The sequence below is a fragment of the Rattus norvegicus genome, chromosome 14 (genome assembly GCF_036323735.1).
Source record: "Rattus norvegicus strain BN/NHsdMcwi chromosome 14, GRCr8, whole genome shotgun sequence".
Classification (NCBI taxonomy): Eukaryota; Metazoa; Chordata; class Mammalia; order Rodentia; family Muridae; genus Rattus; species Rattus norvegicus.
In genome coordinates, this window is record NC_086032.1 from 95,095,871 (window position 1) to 95,123,541 (window position 27,671).

Here is a 27,671-nt window from a genome sequence, read left to right on the forward strand (position 1 = left end):
TATAAGTGTTTATAAGGTAGTATCTACTGACTTTAGTTCTAACTTACTTGCTAAGACTGTTTCCCCTACACCAGAATCCAAGAATGAGTCTTCATTATAGACATACATTGTCACATTCAGTCCCTGTGTCAGGAGAAGAGAAATATAAACAATAAGATACAATTCTTAAATACTTCTGCCCAAAAGTGACACATGTCAATTTCGGAGCACATTCTAGTCTGTTAGACAAAGTATATCTCTTGGTACTTAAAAGGATGTAGAAATACATTAATGCTGAGTTTCTAAACAGCATCCCTGGAAATGCCAGGAGTAACTTTCGGTGTTTCCAGCTAGTATCTACCATTTTATGTGAATTCGTCTTTGTTTGGAATAATCCTCTGCTGTGGAGAGTCTATGCCATGTATACATTTGTGGTGTGTGTGTGCGTGTGTGTGTGTGTGTGTGTGTGTGTGTGTGTGTGTGTGTGTGTGCGTGTGTGTGTGTGTTTCTGCCTGAGGATTTTGCAGACAAACCGTTTGGCAAGTTAATTTTCAGCTGTGGCTTATCGACCTCAAAGATTATTGACTCAGTGCTACCGAGCTGTTTGAGTTTTGAGTTTTTGAGTTTTTTTTTTTTTTGACCCAGATAAACGTCCTAATTGCTCCTTTAGAAATGTATGTCTACAGCATGAAAGGTGGAATAGCCTGTTGAGTTCACCTTTACTTCTCCGTGCAGACCCAGGTTCTAACAGCCTGGCACCTTTGTAAACATCACTCTGATGGTTTGAATGGATATGACCCCCATAGACTCATGTGTTTGAACGCTTGGCCCACAGAGAGTGCCACTATTAAGATATGTGAGCTTATTGGAGTAGGTGTGGCCTTATTGGTGGAAGTGTGTCATTGTGGTGGCAGGCTTTGAGGTCTCATATATGCTTAAACTATGCCCAGCGTGGATGACACAGTCTCCTTCTGCTGCTTGAGGATCAAGATGTAGAACTCTCAGCTCCTTTTCCAGAATCATGTCTGCCTGGACACTGCCATGCTTCCTGCCAGGATGATAATGGACTAAACCTCTGAAACTGTAAGCCATCCGCATTTAAATGTTTTATTTGATAAGAGTTGTCATGGTCGTGATATCTCTTCACAGCTATGAAACCCAAACTAAGACCATCAATCACTCTGCATACTTAGGATTCTCAAGGTTATCATCTTCATGCTATTTCAAATTTCCTAGAAATTCATCCAAATTTTATCCACATTTTGTTTTGTATTTTGTCTGTTTTATCTGCCATGATATGGGATGCAACTATTACTTGGTTGCCAATCTCCTGAACAATTACAGTATCCTAACTATTACAAAGAGCTATGTTACTATATTGACCTTTCTTCATGTTTTAGCCAAGATCTCAGTAATAAATATCATCACTGAAGAGTATTATACAGTATTTAGTAAAAGAAATCATTAGTTCTCTTTCTATACAGCATGATTTTCATCCCATCAAAAGACAGTCTTATCTCTTTTCACTTGGCCCCGAGCTGGCCTTGTGGATCACTGGAAGCTGCATTCTGGGACTTAGATATTTGCTGACAAAATTGTAATTTCAGTTTATACTTCTAGAACTTTGTCATCTGAATACCAGGATATGGTCAATAAATGGAATCACATGGCAAGAAAGCATGTAGCTATGCATATATGTATGTGTATACATATATTAACATATAACACAAAAATAGTCATATATGTACTGTTTTTAATTATATTTTTGGTTTGGTCACTTATTGTCCCACAATATTATTAGAAGTCAAATATAATTATTGTGTTTAAATATTATATATATGTATATATACATACATATGTATGTATATGTATATATGTAATATATATATAATATATATCAATGTGATATATCTATAGTGATATTTACCAAACTTGAATAAGTAATGGAGACTACTAAAGGCAATAGCCACAGGAAAGAGGAGACATATTTAACATCGTATTCATCTCACTGAAATAAAAGGAGTAAGCCAAAAAAAAAAAAAAAAAAAAAAAAAAAAAGAAAGCATGTAGCAAGAAGTCAGGGGAATTGTCATGTGAACTCATGTGGATAAATGATCTCAAGATCTTCAGGAACATCAGCATTTGAGGCCATGACAACCCATGAATTTCTATTAAATATTAAGTTGTTGATCTGTAGGACACTGTTTTGTGATTGTTTATTATAGAAAAGTAAATAATTGATACTTAGTTAATGAGCGGTATCTTTTTTTATTACAGAGGCGCACACTAGACACTTGTTTTAAATTACATTAGTTTTCTAAAAAGGATGATAGTTTTCCAGCTGGCATAAGTATAACTAAAAGTTGAAGCAATTTTCTGCCTCTTAAATTCTCCAGATTATGGATGCATTAGAATTTGGGGACCGGGTCCTTCTTGAATTAAAGTTGTATAATAAATCACTTTGAAACCATCAACCAGTTTCTGAAAAAGTCTTGCTGAATTTAAGGTGTTTTTTTAATTAAAAAAATACATATGCATATATGTGTATGCAAAACATATTTATATATGCTTTACATTAACTCGACAGAAATTTCTTATGTAGAAGAAAGTATTCTAAACACTTCTGACAGTGGAAACTAACCTTTCCATTCACACCGAAATGAATTCAGTTCCTTACCCATGGGTCTTTATTTCTGGCATTTTAAAAATAAAGCAAATGGCACCACTCCAGAACTAATGCCAAATGCATGCTTCAGCAATAATCACTACGAAGACTTGTACCTTTCCATGCTTTTGACATTTCATAAATTCTGACTGTAAGTTGTAGAGAAAGTGGAACAAATTTTAAAGTGTTAGCCTATTTTATTATAAACATAAAAGAACACATTTCCCATTATAGCACAGTAACTTTTATTTTATGAATGTCCAGATCAAAGCAATAAAGTTATTTCTATGTATTCCAATAGGATTTTCCAAAAGATGTGTCAGGCTTTATGAAAGAGAACAAGCTGGGAGGAGCTGGACATAAAGTATGGCTTGGTTTTATGATCAGTGTCTGCTATCTGTAAAGTTTCTAAAACACAAGAACTGAACATTTCTCCAAGCATAACATTCTTTATTTGATTCTGTAGACATAAAGTATATTTATCATCCATATCACTGATATTTATGATAGCCTAAGCATAAAATAAGAAGAAAGAATAATGCCTGCTTATGCCAAGTCCAGGTTAATCTCTGCTTCTGTGTGTTTTTGAGTAACTGTCCTCTAGTCCTAAAATAGTTCTCCCAGATCAGTTCTTCTGCCATTGCTCTCTTCATTAAATCATCACATAGATAATTGTATCCTATTGACAAAAGATTCTACTGAAGCTCGCTTTTCTTTATATCAAGTAAAAGTCACAGTAAGTGAAACCAGCTATTAAGTAAATAGCAAATAAATTCAACTCTACAGTAAATGTCTCCATGCGCATCCACTGTAGACAGACAAAGGATGAAACTGAAAATACAAGGTTTAAGATATTTGTTTATCGAGTTTAAGATAATTGTAAAAGTACTGTAGTATTTTCATAAAGCATGATGAGATGACGTAAATGAAATCCCGATGGCTCCTTAGTGATAGAAATATAATGTAAAAGCAATTGCTATTGATTCAGCAGATAATTAGTTCTTTTCTGCTTCTTTAAGTCTATATAATATTAAATAACTATAATAATAAAGGTCTATACAATTTCTTTATCAATGTATAATACTTGTTAAGAATTTTTACACACACAGAAAATTCTTACAGTTGAAACTCTAGTAACTAAAATAATTATACTTTTTAGCAAGCCATGAAAGAGAATAATTTATCTTTCTATAAATTAAAACTATATTTAGTCAATAGAAGCTCATTTCAAAAAGCCACAACTGGTCACAATGCAGAGATCAGCAACTGTGGGGTGTCCAGCTCCATCTAGAGATGTGTCTTAACAAACCCCTCGAAGACTCAGGGAATATGGTGGAAGAGAGGGCAGGTAGATTATAAGAGCCAGAGGAACTCTGGGGGACTTTTAAAGATCCATCCATACCCAAGGCGTGTATTTTGTATGACAGAGGTTTTAGCAATTCTGAGACAGGACTAAGGCCACTGGGATACGGAAAGAAACTAGTAAGAACCAATGAGCTGGTGACAGAAGAGGAGGTGCGTGCTTTTCCTTTGATCAGAAAGAGGACTTTGAAATAGTTTGAATACTGAGAGAAATATTTGTACATATAATTAAAACATCCCTGCAGTGAGACCATTGCACTGGTTTCATTGAATGTTAGTGAGCTTCAGTGCTGAGACTTTTCCCTTAAATGACAACAAGTCTTCTTAACACTGAAGTTACCTCCAGAACTCCAAGCATCACGATGCCTGTGCTTTTCCTGAGGTCAAGCACAGGCTGCTTTGTTTTATATGTTAATTTTTTTTTTAAATTTTGAGATAGTGTGAAAAACTTTATGTAAGAAAGGTTGTCCCATCTACCAAGACCTTTATATTTTATTGACATTATCAACAGCCACACTTCTGTCTGAACACTCAGGCCCTAGATAACTGCTCTGAAATGCATTTTTCCTGATTGAGTTGGCACCCTGCTTGTCGAACAGCATGACTCCTGACTACAAGGATATAATCTGTCTGTGATGTATGGTGGAGAGGGAGTCTTCCCAACAACTAATAGCCTTGATTTAAGAATACTTGCCTACTTTAATTGAAAGTATGTTTTAGCTTCACATTTAGAGTTGCAGAAAGATAAGATAATCATGAAAAGTTTAATGATATGCTGCTACCATGATTTATCTGTGGGTAGGGGTTCTTGCCACCCCAGAAAGACAGCCCAAGCTGGATCCCCAGAATCATGTACAGGTGAAAGACCTGACTTCCAAAGTTGCTCTGAACTCCATGAGTGCCATGGCTTGACATACCCATCCATATACACCATATGCCCACCATCCTCACGTGTGTGCATGCGGGTATACACACACACACACACACACACACACACACACATTAAAAACATTTTAAAACCTGCTATAAGATGACAAGAGTATTTATGGCAATAGGACCAAAGAAAGGACAAAGCCAACATTCTGTTGTCTGAACTACTGTGGGTGCTGAGAAGGAACAAAATTGAGAGGGCAGTGTGTTTATTTTATACTTTAGGGACAATAAAAATCTACCTCACTAATTGTTCTAAGATTAAAAACAGCAGTTCAGTTTATGGCTAACATATCAAGATATTGATCAAACTGATAAAAATTTGTGTACTTCCCATGGCATTACTCAATCATGTGTTGTGCTCTTGAGTATTTTTTAGCTCTGAGGACCAGTTAGTCATTTGTGTCCAGCAAACTGCAGTGGTTTCTTGTGAGGACATACCATGACACTTCAGGTAAATTCGGGTGAAGGAACAAAAATGAGAAATAACTGACAACATCCTATTCCAAAGGCTCCCAGTGATCCCATTCCTCTGCTTCTTCCCACACAAGGCTCGTTAAGACTCTGAAGAGCATAGAAGAGTGACAAGGACTTTCCATGAGACAGGGGAGAGAAAAGTTCACACAAATGCCACCAAATTTAAGGCTTTACAAAATTGTATGGTAGAGAAAAGAAACAGAGCTCACTTGGGGTTACACAGAGAGTAGAACATGACCTAGTTCTTTAGTAAAAAGAGTTCTACTGGAAAAAGTATGTTTTCTATTGAGATCAGGAAAACAGCCAAAGGAAAGGACATTTCTGGATTAGACAATGGCCTGTCCTTAGTGAGGTCAGTGGGACTGCATGACTGTGTGCCTGTTCTAGGTCCATTTTCTGCGGACCAAACATTTTCCTTTCTGAGTCCTCACTGATTACTTTAAATATTAACATGTTACTTTAAAAATTCAAAAGGAAAGAACTTAAGAAATATGGAGGGTGTGTGTTAAAATAGGAAAACATTTTCAAACCATAGTCAGATTTTGGTACAAAATGAAAGTGCATTAGGAAAATACAGAAAGAGGAGCTGGCTTATGCAGAAGCTCCCCTCCAAGCTTCCACTCAGTCCACCTTCTAAATGAGTCCTTGCTGATTGATTGCAAGACACCATATTTTGATGAGGTCGGGAGGAGGGAAATGGGACTTTCTGGAGGATGTTTATCTCGACCTTGAAAAAGGAACACATTCAGACAGGGGCTACTAAATTCAGGTTATGGTTCTATAAACACAGAATTCATATGACCTTCAATCCATAGAAACGTTTAAATTCTGTTTTGAGTTCAGACCTATCTATTTACTTTAGACACTTCCTAAAGATTCAACTTTCTATAAGTTCATGAGCATCTTAGTGACATCTTCATTTATATCACCTCCTTCCAATTAGCTACTAGGCTATTAGAATCTTTGTGGGTATCAATGTGATGATCATTGGCTTGACAACAGAAAACTTAACTAAAACAATTTACTGTCAGAAATGTTGATTATGTATTTATAGCCACTTACATTTTTCTAACTTTTACATCGTCTATGTGAATGAACTGCATACTAAGATTAATGCAAGATAACTTTCTTTCATATACAACATAGAAGGGGTGACCTTCCATTACAACACAAGCTGTCTAGAAATTCAGACTTTTTTGTGCTGTTTTTGTTGCTATCCAAGAAGTTCACAGAAATTATTTGGTAACCATTTACATAGGTTCACCAATAAATATCTGAGTACCTACCATACATCATGCATTCAACATACTCCACTGTTTTCAGCATATATACAACAAAAGTAGTATTGAGGAGCCTATAGTGAAATTTTAACAGATATTCAGTCCTAGCCAAACACTTGTGTGCATCCATTCTACATCCGCACCAGGGATCAATGTTCCCAGTGTAGGAGTGCTAGTGAGTGGTCTATTTCCTCCTGTGGCAGCTTGAACAGTGTCTTCAGTAGTATAAAAACTAGTTCTCAGGGAGGCGGCTTTGGATCAGACCCAACTGAAATTCTCTTAGTTCTGTGTGCAGAGTGTGTGGTCTCCTCAGCAACAGGGAGGTACCTATGTTTAGAGCTAACCAAGGGTAATAATGGCCTATATTGTTTGAGGAATCTCTTGAATTCCCTGACCAAGACCTCAGGTTTTCTCACATCCAGTAGTACTGGGGTTTTTGTTAGTCTATGGTTCTTTGGGGAGATACTGTCATCTCAAATGGCATTAATTCATATATATATTATGATAATATATATATATATGGACATCTCACACACACAAAGTAACCCTTATCCTAACCCATTTTAGGTAAATATAAATTATTTCCTGTGGCTATTTCAAGTATTCTTAGTGTTATTTATCCCCTCTCCCTCCTATATTGTATTCCTTCTCCACTACCTAAAATTTTTGTCATTTCCCCAATATCATTTGCACTGCGACTCCAGAGACCCTTGCCAAACTAAATGCTCCCTTTGTGTTTTCTTGGTGTCTGTTGCTACTCCAGGTCCATGTGCACATGTGACGATTTGGAGCCAGGAATCAGAGAAGAGAGAGGCCATTCCATGCTTTGTTCTCTGGATTTACGTTCCCTGATACAGTCTTTTCTAGTTCCATCCATTTATCTGCATATTTCATGATTTCAGATCTCTTCACAGCTGAGTAGTTTTCTGGTCCTACGATGTACCATATTTTCCTTATCCACTCTCCAGATGAAGGACATTTAGATCGTTTCCACTTACTAGCTATCGTGAACATTGTTGAGGAATTGCCTTTGAAGCAGGACACTGAATCCTTTGGACGTAGACAGTGAGCGGTATGGGGTTCTGAGGAATCTCCCCAGCCCCCAGAATGGCTGCATCAGTTTGCAATGCCACCGGAGTGAGGGTTCACAGCCTCGTCAGCGTCTCCTTAATCTTAACCATCCTGACTGGGGTAGGACAAGACTTCCAGTAGTTTTAATTTGCATTTCCTTAATTGCTACATACATATGATGAACAATTTTTCAGACATTTACTAGCCACTTTATTTCATCCCTTGAGATCTCTTTAAATCCATGGCCTGTTGCTGAATGGGGTCATTTGTTTGGACTGTTGTTCTAAGGTTTTATATTCTAGACATAACCTACACATGACTAGCAAAGTCTCACCCCCACTCTCTGGTCTCCTTTGCTGGGTATTCTTATGCGCTTCCACTTGTCAAGTATTGGTGTCACTTTTTGGGACAAATGGAGTCCCATACAGTCCTTCCACACACCTGCATTTGTGGAGCACTGCCTATTTTCTTCTAAGAGTTTCAAGATTTTAGGTTTTACATTGAGGTCTTTTATCCACTTTTGAGTTGATTTTTGTACAGGGTATGAGATGCAGATCTAAATTCATTCTGTTTTCACAGCACCATTTATTGAAGTTGTTTTCCTACCTCCACTATATTCTTGGGATCTGTCAAGTATCAGCTGGCTGTAGTTACACACACTCATGTCGGGGTTTTCTATTGATTTCCATTGGTCTGCATGTCTAAGTTTTGGTAGCAATACAATACTATCTTTATTACTATAGTGCTGTAATATGCCTTGAAATCTAGTTATAATCCCTCTAGCACTGAATTTTTTGCTCAGGATTGTTTTGGCTTTCTGTGGTTCCTTGTGAGTTCTAGGACTCTGTCCTCCCTATTTCTTTCAAGAATGCTATGGGGTTTTCACTGGGATTGCAGTAGTCAGTAAACTGCTTTGGGTAGAATGGTTATTTTCACTGTATTGGTCCTGCCAACCACCAAGCGTGGTTAGTCTTTCCATTTTTCTCATGTCGCCCTCAGTCAATCTCTTCAATGCTTTAAGGCATTCATTATAAAGTTCTTTCACCTCTTTGGTGAGCTTTATTCTTAGGTCTTTTACTTTCTTTGAGGCTTTTAAGAATAAGAGTGTATCCATGGTCTTTTTTTCAGCTTGTTGTGAAAGATAAAACAAAACAAACAAACAAAAACCTGTTTTTTTTGGGGGGGGGGTGTTTTAAGTTGATTTTGTATCCTGCCACTTGGCTGAAATTGTTCCTTCAGAATCTTTGGGATTTCTTATGTGTAGCATACCATTGGCAAATAGGGATCAATTAACTTCCTTTCCTATCTGCATTTCTTTAATTTCCCTCTCTTGCTTTATTTTACGAGCTAGTGGTTCTAGCATTAAATTGAAAAGGAATGCAGCTGGTGGACTGCTGTTTTGTTCCTGACTTTAATGGGACTGCTTCAAGTCCCACTGCCTTGCTGTTCATTATGAGAAAATAAGTCATCAATAGAATGCTATTTCCTGTATGTGCTACAGAATGACAGAGTACCAAACCATGTCTCCTTATCTACTCACTCACTCACCTCCATGTGATCACCTAGCCCTTTTCAGATTCAATTTGTCACCAATTCTAAACTCTTAAAACTCTACCATTCTGCCCTTTAGAATCTATGGAAAGCCATAGCAAATCTAAACATATCCATGTATCTGGAAACATTTCTTTTACCCAAGTGCTCTTCAAATACTATGTACCTTAAAGCCCTTCAATAGAGATTTCCTTCCTTCTCACTATACTCACGACACTGGGACCAAGGAAAGGGCAACTCTCTCCCTGGGCTTTAACAGTTTTAGGATCAGTGTCCTGGCACAGCTCCCAACTGTAAAGTCCTTATCATCACTAGATATGCCAGGATAATACCTATGGAGAGCAGAGGGCTGGATTCAGAGTTAAAGGTCAGCCTCAGCAGCATAGTTTCTAGGGTTGAAGAGACAACTATTCTCAATGGACCCATGGACAAGATGGTTCTCCCGTAGGTAATATTCAACTCTCAGAGCAGTGTGCTTTTACAGATGATGTCCAATGCCCTTACCTTAGCATGTGGGCTGAAAGCTTAGAGCTTAGATACTAAACTACTCCTTCCCTACAAATGCCCCAGCACTGTGGAGACTACCACCTCATCCCTACTACAAACCAGACCCAGTACAATGCTGAAAAAGTTAACTGAAGTAAAGGTGAATAAATGATCTAATTAAAGAGCACGACACATAACAAACACAGAAACACAAGGGAGATTAAAAAAAAAATTAAAGCAATATGACTCCTGCAAGTATCACCTATCCTGCACTTAAATCTTAACGAGAATAAACTGGATGAGATAATCACTATTTCATGGGATAGAACCCTGGACTGAATAAGGAGGAGAAAGCTAAGCATTAGCACTCGTCACTGTCTGCTTCCTGACTGCATTCCCTAACCGGCTGCCTCAAGTATATCACCATGATGAACTGTACCTCTGAACTGCTTGCCCAATAACCCAATATCTTCCATTCCTTACATTGCTCTGCTCAGCTATTTTATCATTACAGAGTAATCCAATCTAATACAAAAAGTAGCACCAGCACCAACTAATGTAAAAATTAGTTTCAGCAAGAGGGCGGTCCGTAATAAATCTGATTATAGGAGTCTAAGTTTTTGGAATAGGTTTGAAGGAGAAATATGGAAGAGTTTGTGACATTGGGCTCTAAAAACACTTAAAAATACGTATAGTAAAAATATTATAAGCAGAGCTAAACGACTCTTTCTGGTGGAAGCTTGGAAGACGATACTGAGAAATGCAGACAGCAAAAGCCAGGTTAATGAGGTTTCAGAGGCAACAAGACCTCTTTAAAGGACTGGGCTATGAGCCACTGGGTAAAGAATACAGCTATATTCTGTCCAAGTCCAGTGAAATGAAGTGAGACTGAGCTGAAAGTAATGGACTACATTACATGGCAGGAAACTTCAGAAGAACTCAGTGCTCAGACTATAGTATGGGTACAGCCCACTGCTCATTTACGTTTACAGTAAGAAAAGGCAGAGTGACATGAAAACTATGAATTCATCAAGGGAAGCTGTCTGAGCAGGCCTGTCCCTCCAGAGGGCCCCAATAGCGATGCTGGTACCTGAAGTGGCTCTAGAGCAACAGACGGCTAAGGATGAATTCTTCAAGTATTTGGAATTCATCTTCCAATTTTACAAGACTGACTAAAGCCTCTCTTAATCACTGAATCTAAAGCTGCTTTTTCCTAGGAGCACAGAGAATACTGAAAGCCTATGGTGACAACTATTTTACAAACTTAAGGAGACAAATTCCTTTGATTATCCTAACCAAACAACTGAACAAGGCCATGGATTTGGTGACTGTACTTACAATTTCTGGCAATTTGTAGAAAAAAAAGATGACTCAGACAAATAGACAAAGAAAAAGAATGCGCTCCATGATAAAACTAACTAAATCCTAGCATCTCAAAATAAAGTGATAGACAGCAATGACCTCAGAGATAAAAGGGACTGGCTCCAGGGGCACATAAATAGCCTAAAAGTTTCTAATTGTGCTCTGGGAGAGAATTTTCACCAGTGCTCAAGTTGTGGAAAATCAAAACAAAGACCTCACATGAGGCTGACTGAATTACTACAAAAATTCACGTCATCGCGGTGTCAGTTGTCAGAGTGAGGGAAATAATTAGTAAAGCAGATCCCATAAATTGGGATGGAAAGGTATAGAAGAATTCTACTGAATCTAAGAACTGAATCCTCAGGAACAAATGACACATTTACTAACTGATGAAGGGATGATTAAAGAAATTGACAAAAACGTGTTTTAAATTGGCAAACACTTAATCCAAAGAAAAGACCTAAGTTAGTAAAATTAGACACAGAACAGCTCTTAATGAAAACTCATCATTAGGGCGTACTTTATATTCATATTTCAATACACTGAAAAGTTTTTTATGAGTATATTCAAGTTTGACTTACAAAGAATAAACCAAAAGGATGCTAGCAACTTAGCCCGTCTGACAACACATAATGAGACTGAGTGGTGTCAAAGCTCCAGCTCAGATCCATTGATGAATTCTTCCAGAACGTTAACGATGACAAAAGATCAATGCTCCCCAAACCACTCCAGGGGATGCAAAGACAAGGAATATAAAGGTAATTTCATAATAGTATACTCTAATACTAAAACCAGATAAAAACAACAAAAGTTATTGTTCTCCCTGATGAACAAAAGATACAAAATATCTCAATTAAAAAACTAGCAAGCTGGATTTAAGAATCACCATACTATCAGATATGTTAATTCACAATGATTAAGTTGGCTAAATCACAGGGAGACAATGATTGCACGGCAGGTGGACCTATTTCGGTTCTAGGCCAGCCTGGTCTACTCAGTGAGTTCCAGGACAGCCAAAGCTACATGTTCAATTGCTGTGAAGAGATGCCATGATCAAAGCAATCTTACAAGAGAAAGCATTTAATTGTAGACTGGCTTACAGTTTTAGAGGTTAGTCCATTATCACCACGGCGGGAAACATGCAACATACGAGGCATATGTGGTGATGGAGAAATAACTGAGTTTTACATCCTGATCCATAGGCACAGAGAAAGATCCATGCTGGGCCTGGGGTGATCTTTCTGTTTTTTAAATTTTAAAACGCATTTTTAAGTTTACATTTTAAATGTATCCCATTTCCCAGTTTCCCCTCCAGAAACCCACTACCCCACTCCCCCCCACACCACCCCCACTTCTATGAAGGTGCCCCCTCACCCACACACCCGCTCCCTCCCACCTCCCCACCTTGACATTCCCCTCCACTGGGGCATCAAACCTTGACAAGAACAAGGGCCTTTCTTCCCACTGATGCTTGACAAGGCTACTATGCAGATGGAGCCATATTCCATCTCTGTGTTCTCTTGAGATGGTAGTTTAGCCCCTGAGCTCTGGGGGGGATCTGGTTGGTTATTGTGTTGTCTTATGGGGTTGCAAAACCCTTCAGCTACTTCAGTCCTTTCTCTAACTCCTCCATGGGGGACCCTGTTCTCAGTCCAATGGTTGGCTGCAAGCGTCTGCCTCTGTGTTTGTCAGGCTCTGGCAGAGTCTCTCAGCAGACAGCTGTACTCCTTGGCATCTGCAATGTTGTCTGGATTTGGTGTCTCTACATGGGATGCACCCCCAAGTCGGGCAGCGTCTGGATGGCCTTTCACTCCTGTGACTATTTTTGTTCCCCCTTCTAAGAAGGTCTGAAGCATCCACACTTTGGTCTTCCTTCTTCTTGAGCTTCACGTGGTTTATGAATTGTATCTTGGACATTCCAAGCTTTTGGGCTAATATCCAAGTATGAGTCAGTGCATTCCATTTGTGTTCTGGTGTGAACTTTTGAAATCTCCAAGCCCATCCCCAGTGACACATTTCATGCAACAAAGCCAATTCTTTTAATTCTTAAATAGTGCCACTCCCTAGTGATTATGCATTCAAATATATGAGCCCATAGGGGAAATTCTTATTCAAACCACCACAATAATAGAGACCTTCCTCAAAAAACAATGTTTGTTACATGTACCTAAATTCATACATTTAATCTATCACATTAATAGACTGACTCAAGGATAGAAAGCCCAGAATCCTATCAATAGATGCAGAAAAGGCCTAAGGTACTTACACAAGAAACACGTCTCAACATAACACAGGCTATTCATGACAAACTTAAGCCAACATTCTTCTAAACAGGGGGAAGAATGTTTTCTAAAATTTGGAGCAAAAGAAGGGTACTCAATCTATGTATCTACTTGAACAGTCATTGAAGCCTTAACCAAAGCAGTAGGGAAAAAAAGAAATTAAGTGATAAAAACAGAAAGGGAAGATGTCAAATTATACCATCTATTAAGAGTATGATATTAAATAGAAAAGGTCTTAGATTCTTCAAGAAAATTCTTATAGCCGGGGTTGGGGATTTAGCTCAGTAGTAGAGCGCTTGCCTAGGAAGCGCAAGACCCTGGGTTCGGTCCCCAGCTCCGAAAAAAAGAAAAGAAAAAAAAAGAGAAAAAAAAAGAAAATTCTTATAGCCAATAAACAATTTCAGCAAAAGAGCAATAAGCAAAATTCATACACACACACCCCACCTGTTTGAATGAGCACGCCCCACATACATTATGAATAAATTACTGGCTGGTAGAGCTGTTTGGGAAGGATAGGAATTTGAAAAGTAATGAAGAGATTTCTTTGATGGAGATTATAAACCTCATTTTGAATGCCCTACGGTTATTATCAATCTCTCTTTTGTAGTCTATCAATGGTGAATATAAGCAAATGGTAAAAAAACAAAACAAACAAAAAAACCAAAGTAGTTTGAGGAGAAAAGGAACATTGAGAAATTTAATGATGGAGCCGGGACTCTTGCTGAATGAGTAAAAGGGGAAGCTGAGTCAGCAGTGGGAAAGGGGGTGGGAGAGTACCCTTAGGGCAAGTCTCCACCCAGCTAAGCTTCCAATTTGTGAATGAAAAAGGCTTAAGAATTTTCCCCTTCTCCCAAATATAAATAAAAGGTGCTGCAATTGTGATTCAGTGGGATTAGGCTCCCTCCAAGCAGAAGGCAGAGCCCGAGAGTGCCTTCCACAAGGTTCTTGTTTCAGAGACATAAGGGATAAACAATGAGGGAGCTGTGCACTATTACTTCTTTTCAAGGAAAGCTGTGAAGCCAAGCAATGTGTGGCAAGGCAGTCTCTGCATGAAGGCCCTGAAAGGACAAGTCTTTAGAGCCCATTCAAGACCAGAGAGGATGAAGACTTACTTTCTGATACTGTAACAGGCCTACAGGACCACATTTCATGGTATATGTGAGGGCAATTCTTGGTTGTCAGCTTGACTATATCTGGAATTAACAAAAACCCAAGAATGGGGCACAACTGTGGGAGATTTTTTTGCTTGAAGTGGGAAAATATACGTCTAAACCCACATCTTTGGAGCAGAAAGACTTTAATCCAGATCTTTTGATCTAAGAAACCGGACTTTAGTCTGGGCCACACCTTCTGATTAGAAGTTTTTGCATTGTCTGTTTGCTTTTGCCTCCCTAGCAACTCTAGCCCTTCATTTGCATCAACGCCAACTTCTTCAGAATTTCAGCAGATACTGCAGACCATCTAAGAATCAGCCTTGAGGACTGAACAACTACTGGATCCTTGGACCTTCCCTCCATTGTTGGACTAGCCGGACTACACTCTGTAAATCACTAATAAACCCCCTTGGATGGATAGGCACAGAGATTCATTGATTCATTCGTTCTATAAGTTCTGTTACTCTAGAGAACCCTAATTAATACAGCTATAAGGAACGACTAAACTTCAATTTCACTCCATTAAAAAATGTTAGCTAGGTGGCTTCTATGTGCAGACACTACTCTAACATTTGGGATAAAGTTGTAAATCAGTTAAAATGCCTACTGTCTACCTTTTTGCAAACAGCAAAAATAAAATATTTAGGCAAGATGGTAGAAAATACATCAAAATAAATAAGTAGGTGGGAAAACAATAGAAATTCAACCAGTTTCCTGAGTGTCTGGCCAAGACCAATTATATAAAGATGTTAAGCAAACTAAGCCAACCCCAGAAAGTCAAGTATCACATTCCCCTCATACACAGGGTCAAGATTTTGTGTGTGCAATGCAGTAAATCACAAAACTTTAAAGGGGGACTGTGAGAGTAAGGACTTTTAGAGGACTTAGGAGAAGGTGAAAGAAAACAGATGCTATGAAAGCAATATGGGGCTTACAGGTAGAGGGAAGTAGATAAGAGGGTAGGACATTGAGGGAGGAAACATCAAAGGATAAATGCTACCATGAAAAAGACCACTAGATGAGCTGCCTTAAAAATGCCTAAAGCAACATAAAGCTGAACTATTTCACAACAAAAATTCCATCAGGTCTCGAATATATTAGGTAAATAATTTGATATATTCTTTTCTAATCAGGAAAACTAACTTGCTTATAAAGATTATTCTCTATTATAGGAGTTCTTGGCCAGTCCACCCTGAATTTACATTCATGCATAGTGAATACTTGGGTTACTCCTGTAGTTGTGTCAGAAATCAGTTTTATCAAGCTCATTACTCAGACCAACACACTACACTTTTCCTATAACAACAAAAAAATTAAAGCTCACTCAATTCTATCCTCCAAGCAAATATATTCTTCTGAAGTATGTGTTTACACATGTATGTAGACAAACACAGATATTGGTACACACTTGTATCCACCCATCTTTTTTTAAGCTTCTAAGGAACTATACTGAAACATGTAGTTTTATGGTATCCTCAAGTTTAGGGATAGCCAAAGATTTGCTGCATCTTCATTTCCAAGGACAACGTTTCATTCTCAATTCAAACACTGGAAACACTTCAAAACCAGACTATCAGCTATAATCACAATGATAAAAAATGAAGACACAAAAAGGGAAAAATTAGGATATTTTCTGTAGCTTGAATGTATCCCCAGAAAATGCTAAAAGCTTAGTCCCTAGGGCAAGAGAGTCGAGTGGCAGGCCCTGTCAGGGGTTAAACCCTAAAATCCTCATTTTCATAAATAGAATTAAGAGATTCCCAAACAGCTTGCAGCTGCTCAATGTCCACTTCCTGCTCTCAGAAACGATCAAAGGATGGGGCTGCAACAAGACCTCTGCTGGGGGCTAGAACTTGAACACTGGAATTCCCAAGGTTTGGAACTCTGAATAGTTTTTAGGAAGTTAATCAATATATGTCATGACACTAGCAATATAAAACACCAACGTAAATACCTGCCAAGTTGTTTCAAGTACCATCTAAACGGTCTACAATGTAAGTGCGACCTGTGCAAAATTACTATCAAATCGCACTAGTAACGATTTCACTTACCTTTCCCATCTTTACCCACTATTACAGCAAACATCTACCAGAAAATGCTACCTATGATTGTAGTGTGTCATTCTAAAGTTCCCAGGAATATTTCATCTCCAGTCTACTGGATTATAAGATTAGGTAATCAGGTCACACACCGTCCTCCCTGTTGGGATTCTGAGATTGGCATTTAAGTGAGTTGGTCACACATGTCCTCCCTATCGGTTGGATTATGGTTATTATTAAAGCCTCTGCACACAGCCCCTAGTTTGTCAGCCACAGGAAGCATCCTACGCCAGCCACTCTTTGAAGCACTGAGACCATGTTCTCAGCACACTCTGAATCTACTGGCACTGCTACACTGGGATTTCATGGCCTTCGGGATGTGAAAAAAGTAAGTCTTATCCCTACAGATTACTCAGCTTCAAGTATACTGTTATCACGGCCCAAACAGTCAAGGCAGAAAAGCATCTAATTTACAAGGTTTCAGCAATTATCTCATTTTTTTCCCCTTCAAACCAAAAACTTCAAGGAAGAAAAATATTCTAGCATCATCTTTTACTAAAATCTGATAAATATCTATTACGGAAAAATGTTTATTTTGAAATTATTTTAATTTAGAAATAGAAAAGTCATAGTTAGGAGGAAAGAAACAAAAACCACAAAGCATCCAGGCAACTTTTACTTCATGAGCTTGTCACCCCCTCATTGGTTCACCAGTCCCACGATGAGCAAAGACTCAGCCACCCCTGCAAGAGAAAGAAAAGAGGTCACTTTTAAGCATATCATTTGAAATGCAATAGGAAATTTCATTTCATGAAATTTCAAGAGAACAACACCTAAGTTTATCCCAGGTCAGTTTAAAAGAAAAACACTAAATCAAAATCTAAAGTTAAAAGGTTCTTAATGATGGGTGGCTTCTGGGGAAGGTGATTTTAACCCTCATTATGCACCTTTAAGAAATGTTAGTTTGAAACAGTCTGACAAGTCTTTCTAATAACAAAATGTATTAATTACACATGAAGTTTTCAATTTTACATGACATGAAAGTAACAAACCAAATTAAAGAAGAGAAAAAGACAGCACCACTCTCCTCAACCAGCAGGCCATCAGAAAGACCCACAAAACTGGTTTAAGCACAATGTCCACAGAAGCCCACCTACACTGAAACACACAGCATTATATAGCTCCTTTCAATTACAGTAGTTTGTGTATTAATTCTGACAGTTGTAAAATAAAACCAAAGACAAAAATTACCCCCAAAAAATGATGAGAAAAAAAAAAAAAAGAGAGAGATTTCAGGTCAATTTAGTGAGGACCTTATGGGTAGATTTCTGTTTCCATCCTCTGATTTACGTCACTTCAGGCACCAAAGCAATTTTCTTTCAGTTCTACTGGTACTGTGCTGTGAGATGGGAAGTGTGCTTTCTGTTACCCACCACCAACAAAACCCTGTTTTATCTGGCTTTCACTTGGGAAAAATTAATATTAAATGGTAGATAACTTGTAAAACAATAAAATAGTGTTTTAACTATAAGAAATACTTTCTGAGTAGCTAGTATCCAACTTGTTTCCCATACTGCTCTAGCGCCTGAGAGCCACTCGAGTTATGCATTCTCTCTGTTCCCCAGTTTCTTCCTGAGGATTAAGTGAGTTGATTCACATTCAACGATAACTGGATAAGGTCTCAGCAAGAGCTGGCCAGTATCACCATCTACATCTTTACTAGAAAAGGATAAAGAATTCAAGTCATTTAGTTAATTCAACTAGTATTTATCCAGTATCTCTGTCTCTCTCTTTCTGTCTGTCTGTCTGTCTCTCGTGTATGTGTGTATCAAGGTCAGGCCCTCACCAGATAGGGAACATACTATATAAGCTTTCATTTTAGTTTCTAAAACAATGAAAAATAAATTTCTATTATCACCAAATTACAACGCCCAAAGACTTGGGCAGAAGAACACCTGATATATTCACCTTATAGTGAGTAATAGTCACTAGTTTGTTTTCCTATAAACCAGAAGAGTCAGTGTCAAAAAGAAAAAGAGAATCATTATTTTATATGATTAGAATTTGATTGTCTGTAGCGGAAAATGTTTATTTTATAATAAGTATAGTTTAAAAATAAAGCATTTGGGGGAAGGAGTGGCAAAACCAGAAAAACACAAAGTATACAAGCAAGATAAGTAACAGGCTTGCCTCCAAATTCACAATCTTAAGTTGGCAGACGCACACATCAAAGTGTGACCCAAGTACACTGCAGTCTGTCATGAGAGATAAAAGTATCGGCTAAGTAAGTGACTGCTGGGGGCGGGGGGTACTATATTTAAAACAAAAACAGAAAAGAAACTCAAGGCTTTATTTTGTCACTCTGGGCAAAACTATGGGTATTATCACAGCAAACAAACACTACATCAGTAAAGAAACCTTCATAAAAGTTAAGCTGCTGGGCTATAGTTGTGCTGGGGGCACGAGGCGCCCAAACCCTGGCTTGAAGAGCTTTTTTCCCACTGAGAAGGCAACTGGTCATCAGTTTTCTAGTTCAGAAATTTCTCCAAGACTGCACAGTTCCAAAGCTGACACTTCTCATTAGGAACAAATGAGGTTTCTCGGTGGACAGAAGAGAGTCAATGACTGTCAGCTTCCTCGTTGTTCTGGTTTGTGGTGATGCATGGTCTCATGCCGACCCAACCCCACTTGGACCACTCTTTCTCTCCCGACTCTGCCCAGAAGGTGGAGCATCTCAGGCGCAGATCAAGCATGCCCATCTTCACTCTGTGACTCTTTACGAGCCAAAAATATCACTGTGTATGACTTGCATTTAAACACATCTAACAATTCGGATTTAGCCACATGCCATGCAAAAACAACTCTACCAGTATCAGTGACAAAATATCCAACACTGAAGAGACTTATAATGAAGGAGTTTTCTGAATAGATCTGAACTTCACCACCCTATAAAGTTGGTATTAATTGTTCAAAAATGGGAGAGGAAGCTGACACATTATGACTACAAAACCGTAGATCACAGGGACACTAAAGAGCTGGTTAGCTGTTACAAGCATACTCCTGCAGAGGACACGGACCCCCAGCATCCACTCTCGGCAACTCACTCCTAAAGTCATTAATCTGTAACATAATCGAAATAATAACTTCTGTCCTCTCCCACAATGGTTAATTAAATTACCCAAGGCTATACTGGTTACTGAACAACAAAAACAAATGCTCTATCAGACTTCTACCAAAACAGTGATGTTCAGATGAAGTACGGATCCCCTGCACCTTACAAGATACAGGGACGGGACCTGTAATGAATCTGGTCGGTCACGGAGCTGACCGTGACGCACTGCTGCTGTAAGGATGGTATTAGATACAAACGCCTTCTAAAGGTATTGATAGTAGTACAACATCACTAAAATGTCTTGGGTCAGGTCAGTACATTAATAAAATGGATTAATCTCCAACTGAAATGGCTTCATTTGCAGTCACTGCTAAATAGTCGATTTTTATAAAGCAACTTACACAATAATGTTATTAATAGGGATGTGGATCAGTTTCACAAAGAAGCCGATGAACCCCATGATAGCGAATCCAATCGCTGTGGCCATGGCGATCTTCTGGAATTCTGAATTTAAAGCACAAAGTTTGTAATTATTTCTTGTGAGTCACAGAAAGTATGGAGAGCTATCAGTAACATGAATAAAGATACCGGCACACAGAGTAGCAGACACACCATTTTAAAAACCAAGTTGTAATACTAACAGTCTAAATGCTGACTGACAGGTTAAGTCCCATACTTTGTTAACACTTAACGAAAACAGAAAGGAAAACGCTATGCTCCTGAGTTCATCAATAAACACCAAAGTATTCATTATTCTCAGTGACAAAAGTACAAAAAAGAAAAGAGGATTGAAGTCAACCTAAGTAGCTTTTTGTAGTATAACATTTTTTAATTGTAACCTATAGATTATAGCAGTAAAATTATAGCTTTGGGATATATTATAGACATGTAATTGTCTTTAATACCATGATGAAGTAAAAGATAAGGACTGAAAATTCAAATTAAGAGAAGTAGTTTTACGAAAAGATTTCAATTCTGCTATATTTCAGTACTATTCTATCTCCTAGGGGCACGTTCCCCCACCACCTCACCTGCTTCTCCCCGTATGCACTACCAGATCTCCTCATTATCTGCCTTTATACCTCCAACAAGACAGGAATCAAGTGTGTACTGTAATGACTGGATGGCCTTCCCTGACAGACCATCTTCATGAGGATAACACAAGCTTCATGAGAACAGGAACCCGTACATATTGTTTTATTTACATATTCAATGTGTGCTAGCTAGTTTTCGGTGACACAAGCTAGTCATTTGAAAGAAGAAACCCAGTTGAGAAAATGCTTCTCTAAGATCCAGCTCTAGACAAGCAAGCCTATACAGCATTTCCTCAAGTAGTGATTGATTGGGGAGGACCCAGCCCACTGTGGGTGAGACACACCCCTGGGCTGCTGGCCCTGGGTTCTATAGGAACGCAGGCTGAAAAAGCCATGGGGAGCAGGCAAATAAGCAGCACCCTCCATGGCCTCTGCATCAGCTTCTGCCTCCAGGTTCCTGTCCAGCTTCAGTTTGTCCCTTGGCTTCCTTCAGGGGGCTGTGATTCAAGATATCTGACACAACCCTTTCCTCCCCAAATAGCCTCTGGTCATGGTGTTTCATCACAGTGATACTAACCCTAACACAGTATGCTGCTCTATTAGAAGAGTCTGCCTTAAGTTCTAACCCAATCAACTCACGATTCAAAGTAGACACATTCTGGCACACCTAGTAAGGTATGACATAAGAAAGTAACTTTCTAGATCGTAATAACCATTCCCTTAACTTTGCTGACTTGAGGCCAGAGCAGGGAAGCTGCTGAAACTTTCCACACACTGGTAATATGGACGACACTAAACTAGAACGGAGGGCCTGAATAATCTTATACCATAAAGCAAAGCTTTAAACAGTTCTTGCTAAGAAGGACATCAAGAAAGAGAGGGCCATGGTAGTGACATCCGTGCACTGCTCCTTTTAACAGTATGCTAAGCAAGCATTTTATCATTAAGCTGATTTCCAGTCCTGTGAAGATTAATCAGAAGATGCTAATGGGAAGACTTCAAAAATGCAAAGATTTAGTGTTTTATCTTGAGGTCAAGATAGTATTACCTTTTCTATCAGGTTTGGTGCATCTTTTAACCAGCCGAATCGAGTCCTTTACAAACTGCCGACTTGGCTCGACAAACTGCATTACCTGATCCATGTTTGTCTGTTTAAAAAAATAAAAGCGAAAACAACAACATACTCAGTAGTATTCGCTCACATGTTAGGACTTGAGTTGTACACAGAGGCAAATAGCGCAGTCCTGAATTCATAAAGAAAAGCAATTTTCCAAGCCTAAATTTACAGTGGTCTTATGTACAAGAGAGCACGTGGGTACAAACAAGCAGGCACAGATCTTACCAGTGTTGCTATCCTCACTGGCAAAGGGTCATACACTCATTAAAAGATTCTCTCATTATAAGACCCCTTTCCTATCAACTACACTCATCTAACTACTCCTGCTAAGAAACCAAAAAGTGTTTCGGCTTAATAACTACTTTCTACAGTTCAAACTATTGAAAACTTAGGATGTACTACAAGTTTCGACTAGGTATAGCAAGAACCTAAAATGGGGGCAAAAGTGCATTCCAAACAAGTTGCTAGAAGTAATGTCCATGTAACATATTTAAGTAAAAGTAAACTTCTTGGGATGGACAAACAGATGAATCTCCCAAACCATAAACACTGGCAAAATTCAGATTCTGCAAAGCCTCGGGTTAAACGTTTGGGTTTGAACATTTTGAGACTCCTTTGACACTCTATTAGCTAACAAGAATGCTTTTCAATTATACAACTCCGAGAGGCACTAGTAATGCAGACACAGTTCCTTGTCTTTCATTTCCAGATCTTAGAAGTCGGATGATGATTCCACTCTCTAGCTAGAAAATATAGGCCCTGTTAGGTTCCAGGTTCCTTATCTAAGTGGACAAACAGCCGAAACAAGGTACACACTAAGAAATCTATCCGCAGCCTGATACAAAAAGCAAAGGGATGCCTGTTTTCTCGGTGTTTCACTTAGCTGGTCTTCATCTCCAATAGCCCTAAAATCCACACTAGACCAACCACTACACTCAATGTTAGAGAGCACTAGTCTACTAAGACTTTTTGATGCAGGCTCTTGACTAACTTTTTTACTTTAAACTGCAAGACTAGAACTCACTCAGCTTCACAAGAGGTTCAAGGCATCAGGCTCTGAAACCCCCTAGAGAGAATTTCACCAACAGGGAGGGGATGCTCAGGCAGGGGACGATCTACAAGAAGGCTGAACCCTAGACCCGGACGCTAAGCTGTGACTTCGAGAACTTTTGGAAACCCTCCTCCAGGGAGGTATTAACTGGATAATTCCAGCCGAGGCCACGTAGGTAGAACCTGTGGATTTGGTCCTGTTCATGTATGAATGGCTCTCTGTCCACCTGTCCACCAGCAGCCCGGCTCAGCGGAACTTGTCCAAGGTTCTGCAGCTCCCAGGTCTCAGCTCCTGGCCTCCAGGCTTGTCAAAGACGCCCTCGTCACTCCAGCCCGCGGCCCCTTCGCCACCCCCTTCCTCCGGGTTTCCTTCGCTTCCTATTCCCCCAGGCCCGCTCACCCCGCGTCCTGGCCCCAATCGTCCCGCCGGACGCTCACACCTCCAGTATCTTCTCGTCCCCTGGTCCCTCCGTGTCCCTCCCCTCCCATCCCGCGGTCCCTCCGTGCCCTGGACCTTAGACCAGCTCTCCCTTACCCACCACCCAGAAAAAAAAATCCTTACTTACGGGATGGCGGTTTGAGAGGGCAGAGACACGTAGCCTAGGAGAGAATTGAGCCCAACGGAACCGGAAGCCGGTTAGTCAGAGCCCGCCCACTCCTCCTTTCAATTGGCTCTTCGCGCAGAGGCGTCATTGCGCCGGCGCAGTGGTATGTGTGTTTCTCTGGGCTTCCGGAAGAGAGGCTGACCTAAGCGACTCGGCTCTCTACTGTAGAGCTGGCGGACTGTTCTCCACCTTCCTTTCTTACGTCCACCTTCCCGTCCCGGGCGCAACCCCTCCAGCAGCCTCAACATAAATCCAAGAAATGGTCGCTGGTTAATGAATGTCTGCGATACAGCTCTGAGTCTCCCCGCTGCTCATGTAAATAATGTCACTGATCAAAAATGAAACAAGCATCATAGTATGAACGAACGACCTAATTAAAAATACTCTCCATTCCCGGAAAGTGACTTTCTGATATTAATCATGGGAATATAGCGGGAATTAAGACCGTTTACCTAGCAGTTTCTCGTCCCCTATGAGGAATTAGATGTATTGAGGGTACTAACAGTCTCCGAGTGCAATACATTTGACGTTTCTGAGTTAATTTTTGGTCCTTGGATAATCTTGATTGGCTCCATCACTAGGCTAAGAATCAGCCTAAGGGCTTTGAAGAGTTTTTACTTCATTTCATGTGCAGCATCAGTAAAGAACTGTGAAACAGGCTACAATCCTTCGCTTTCATATGGAAAATAAACCATAATTCTACCATTAGTATTTAAAGGACCAATAAAAACTTTATTCCAGTCACTGAAATAGATACAGCATAGATTCTTATCATTTTCATCCTTGTTTCAGTGTAAATACAGATCTATAATCCTAGCACTTGAGAATAGGAGGTGTGTAGATGATCCAAGTCACACTTAGCTACATAGAGAGTTGATGGACAGCCTGGGTTAGAATAAATTGTCTCAAAAGAAAAAACAAAAATTATATTAAACATTCAAGCCCAGGATTTAATACTGCAAAGAGATAAAGCAGGAGAGTGAGTCATTTATTAATATGATGTTAAAAGAAACAAAGAATCAATCCATCTACAGGAGAAGCAGAACCAAGTAAAACGAAAATTAAGATTTTTAAAGCCACTAAAACAGGACAGCTAAATATATAAGACACAAACTTCTAACATAAAGCAGGACAACTAAATATAGGAGACAAACTTCTAGCATACTTTGAAGGATTATCCAAATTAGGTTACCCTCCCTCCTAGGAACCCAGGTTACCCTAAGAGTTCTTCCCTTCTAAGCCATCCTGTCCTTGTCCAGAGTCTTTGTGTGTTCTCTGAGGGCTCCAGTTGTGAATGCTGCCACCTCCACTCTGTGGTACTTCTGAGGATTCTATGTGTGCATTGCTTAGCATCTGACAGTTCCCTGGGTAAACTTTAATTGGTTCTTACCAGGTTTTTCAGCCCAGTGAATGCCATGTGGCTCTGTCTCTGTTTCCGTTGGGCAGTTCTGGTAGTGTTCTTCTGCCAAGGTTTCAATGATCCACACACTTAACACACTTATTCTGAGTTTCACAGGTGGCCTCAGGTTGAGGAGCAACTGACATAAGACTTTTGAAATGATATCTTGTTTCTGACCTATTGGTTGCCTACGACCTCTTACTCGGTGGAGAAGAAAGTATTCCTTTATTGACCGCCCAATTCCCCCCACATATGTGGTTGTTCTTATTGCTTACTTGCTTGCTTATTTGTGGCATTAGGGGTTGAATCCAGGGCTTTGTGCATGGTAGACAATTAGTATAACATTGAGCTATGCCCTACACTAAGACACACTTTAGAAATTTCTCCTATCTAATATTACATACTTACACAACATCCTATTTTTTTCTCTTCTAGTACTTAGTTTATTAGCTTCAGTGAGATCAACTTTACTAGATTCCACATGGGAGATTGTACTAAACTTGCCACACTCCAGGATCTTTAGTGTTACCATATGTGATAGAATTTCATTGGCTTTGTTTTATTGGATATTTTTTATTACATTACAAATGTTATTCCCTTTCCTGGTTTCCCCTCTAAAAGCTCCCAATCTCCCCCCCCCCACCTTCTTCTAGAAAGGTGTTCCTCCTCCCTAACCACTCCTGATTCCCACCTCCCCACCCTGACATTCCCCTACACTGGGGGAGGTGGGTATCCTTGGCAGGACCAAGGACTTCTTCTCCCATTGGTGCCCAACAAGGCCATCCTCTACTACATATGCAGTTGGAGCCATGGGTCTGTCCATGTGTAGTCTTTGGACAGTGGTTTAATCCCTGGAAGCTCTGGTTGGTTGGTATTGTTGTTCTTATGGGGTTTCAAGCCCATTCAGCTCCTTCAATCCTTTATCTTCCACCTCCAAAGGGAACCCCATTCTCAGTTCAATGGTTTGCTGCTAGCATTTGCCTCTGTATTTGTCACACTCTGGCAGAGCCTCTCTAGAAACAGCTATATCAGGCTTCTGCTAGCATGTACTTCTAGGCTTCATCAATATTGTCTAGTTTTGGTCTCTGTATGTATATACACATATACATATACATATACATATACATATACATATACATATACATATACATATACATATACATATACATATACATATACATATACACTTATGGGTTGTATCCCTAGGTGGGGCAGGATCTGACTGGCCATTCCTTCAGTCTCTGCCCCAACCTTTGTCTCCATAACTCCTCCTATGAATATGTTTATTCCCCTTTTAAACAAGGACGGAAGATTCTGCGCTTTGGTCATCCTTTTTGAGCTTCGTTTGGTTTGTGGATTGTATCTTGGGTAATTTGAGCTTTTGGATTAATATCCACTTATCACTGAGTGCATACCATGTATTTTCTTTTGTGATTGGGTTACTTCACTCAGGATGATATTTTCTAGCTCCATCCATTTGCCTATGAATTTCATAAAGTCATTGTTTTTGATAGCTGAGTAGTATTCCATTGTGTAGATATATCACATTTTCTGTATCCATTCCTCTGTTGAAGGGCATCTGGGTTCTTTCCAGCTTCTGGCTATTATAAATAAGGATGCTAGAGGTAAGGCCAACTTTTCTGCTCCAAGCAACCCACCTGGAGGCCACTGGACACACAAAGGCAGAGAAGTCTTCTGGGACAGGACACTTCCAAAATCTAGCTGTGCCTGGAACTGAACTGAACCAGTCCCACAGCTCCCTGCACCCAAATCCCATGGAAGAGAGAGCTGAACTCCAAGAAGTGGTGACAATCCTGAGATCTCAGCCACTTCTGCTCACATTCCTGGCCCAAGAGGAACCTGCATAGTGCCACCTATGCCCCCTGGGCACATGGACCTAGGAGTAGTCAGAGGCAGGAACATTCAGGTTTCTGCCTGCACCAAGAGCTGAAAGCCAGTCACCAGGAGCACCTACAAAACTGAGAGCAGAGGTAAGACCAACCCCTCTGTACCAAGCAACCTACCTGGAGGCTTCAGGTCACACAAATCCAGGAGCAGTTCTCTGTTCCCAAATCCAGCTGAAAGAAAACAGGTCTGCAGGAGGGTCAAGCCACTGTCAGAGACAGCCAGACAAGCTAACATCAGAGACAACCTAATGGCAAGAGATAAGCACAGGAACCTAAGCAACAGAAACCAAGACTACTTGGCATCATCAGAGCCCAATTCTCACACCAAAGCAAATACTAGATATTCAAATACACTGGAAAATCAATATTGGATTTAAAATCACATCGTATAATAATTGTAGAGGACTTTAAGAAGGACATAACTTCCTTAAAGAAATACAGGACAACACAAGTAAATAAGTAGAAGCCTTTATAGAGGAAACACAAAAATCTCTTAAAGAATTACAGGAAAACACAACCAAACAGGTGAATGAATTGAACAAAACCATCCAGAATTTAAAAATGGAAATAAAAACAATAAAGAAAGCACGAAGGGAGACAACTCTGGAGATAGAAAATGTAGGAAAGAGATCAGGAGTCATGGATGCAAGCATCATTAACAGAATACAAGAGATAGAAGAGAGAATCTCAGGGGCAGAATATAACATAGAAAACATTGATACAACCATTGAAGATACTATAAAACACAAAAAACTCCTAACCCAAAACATCCAGGAAATCCAGGACACAATGAGAAGATCAAACCTAAG

General features: G+C 39.5%; 2 protein-coding genes across 3 annotated transcripts in view; one reads left to right on the top strand and one right to left on the bottom strand.

Moving 5' to 3' along the window:
* Vstm2a (V-set and transmembrane domain containing 2A) overlaps positions 1-21,319 on the top strand; it is a 243,931-nt gene extending 222,612 nt beyond the window's left edge. Inside the window, exon 5 of the mRNA XM_039092862.2 lies at positions 14,841-21,319. Coding sequence (XP_038948790.1) covers positions 14,841-14,923 — 83 coding nt within the window. The 3' untranslated portion in view covers positions 14,924-21,319. The remainder of the gene's footprint in view (positions 1-14,840) is intronic.
* Positions 17,213-23,588, bottom strand: Sec61g (Sec61 translocon subunit gamma). Of its 2 annotated transcripts, none has more exons than NM_001135020.1 (4): positions 23,518-23,588; positions 21,833-21,932; positions 20,152-20,254; positions 17,213-17,381 (listed from the first exon to the last, which is right to left on the bottom strand). In NM_001135020.1, exons 2-4 carry the CDS (start codon positions 21,924-21,926, stop codon positions 17,372-17,374), a joined length of 207 nt encoding a protein of 68 aa, NP_001128492.1. In that variant the 5' UTR covers positions 21,927-21,932; positions 23,518-23,588; the 3' UTR covers positions 17,213-17,371. The 2 variants fall into 2 exon arrangements, with proteins under 2 accessions (NP_001128492.1, XP_038948394.1); XM_039092466.2 differs by lacking the exon at positions 23,518-23,588 and adding an exon at positions 23,352-23,482 and having other exon boundaries at positions 17,228-17,381.
* Positions 23,589-27,671: the final 4,083 nt, after the last annotated feature.

What these genes read in the sequence shown, in the direction of transcription:
- Sec61g (NM_001135020.1), bottom strand. Translation starts at nt 21,926, where the DNA reads ATGGATCAGGTAATGCAGTTTGTCGAGCCAAGTCGGCAGTTTGTAAAG. An exon ending in CACCAAACCTGATAGAAAAG is followed by an intron (nt 20,255 to 21,832) that starts GTAATACTATCT and finishes CTTTAAATTCAG; the next exon opens with AATTCCAGAAGATCGCCATG.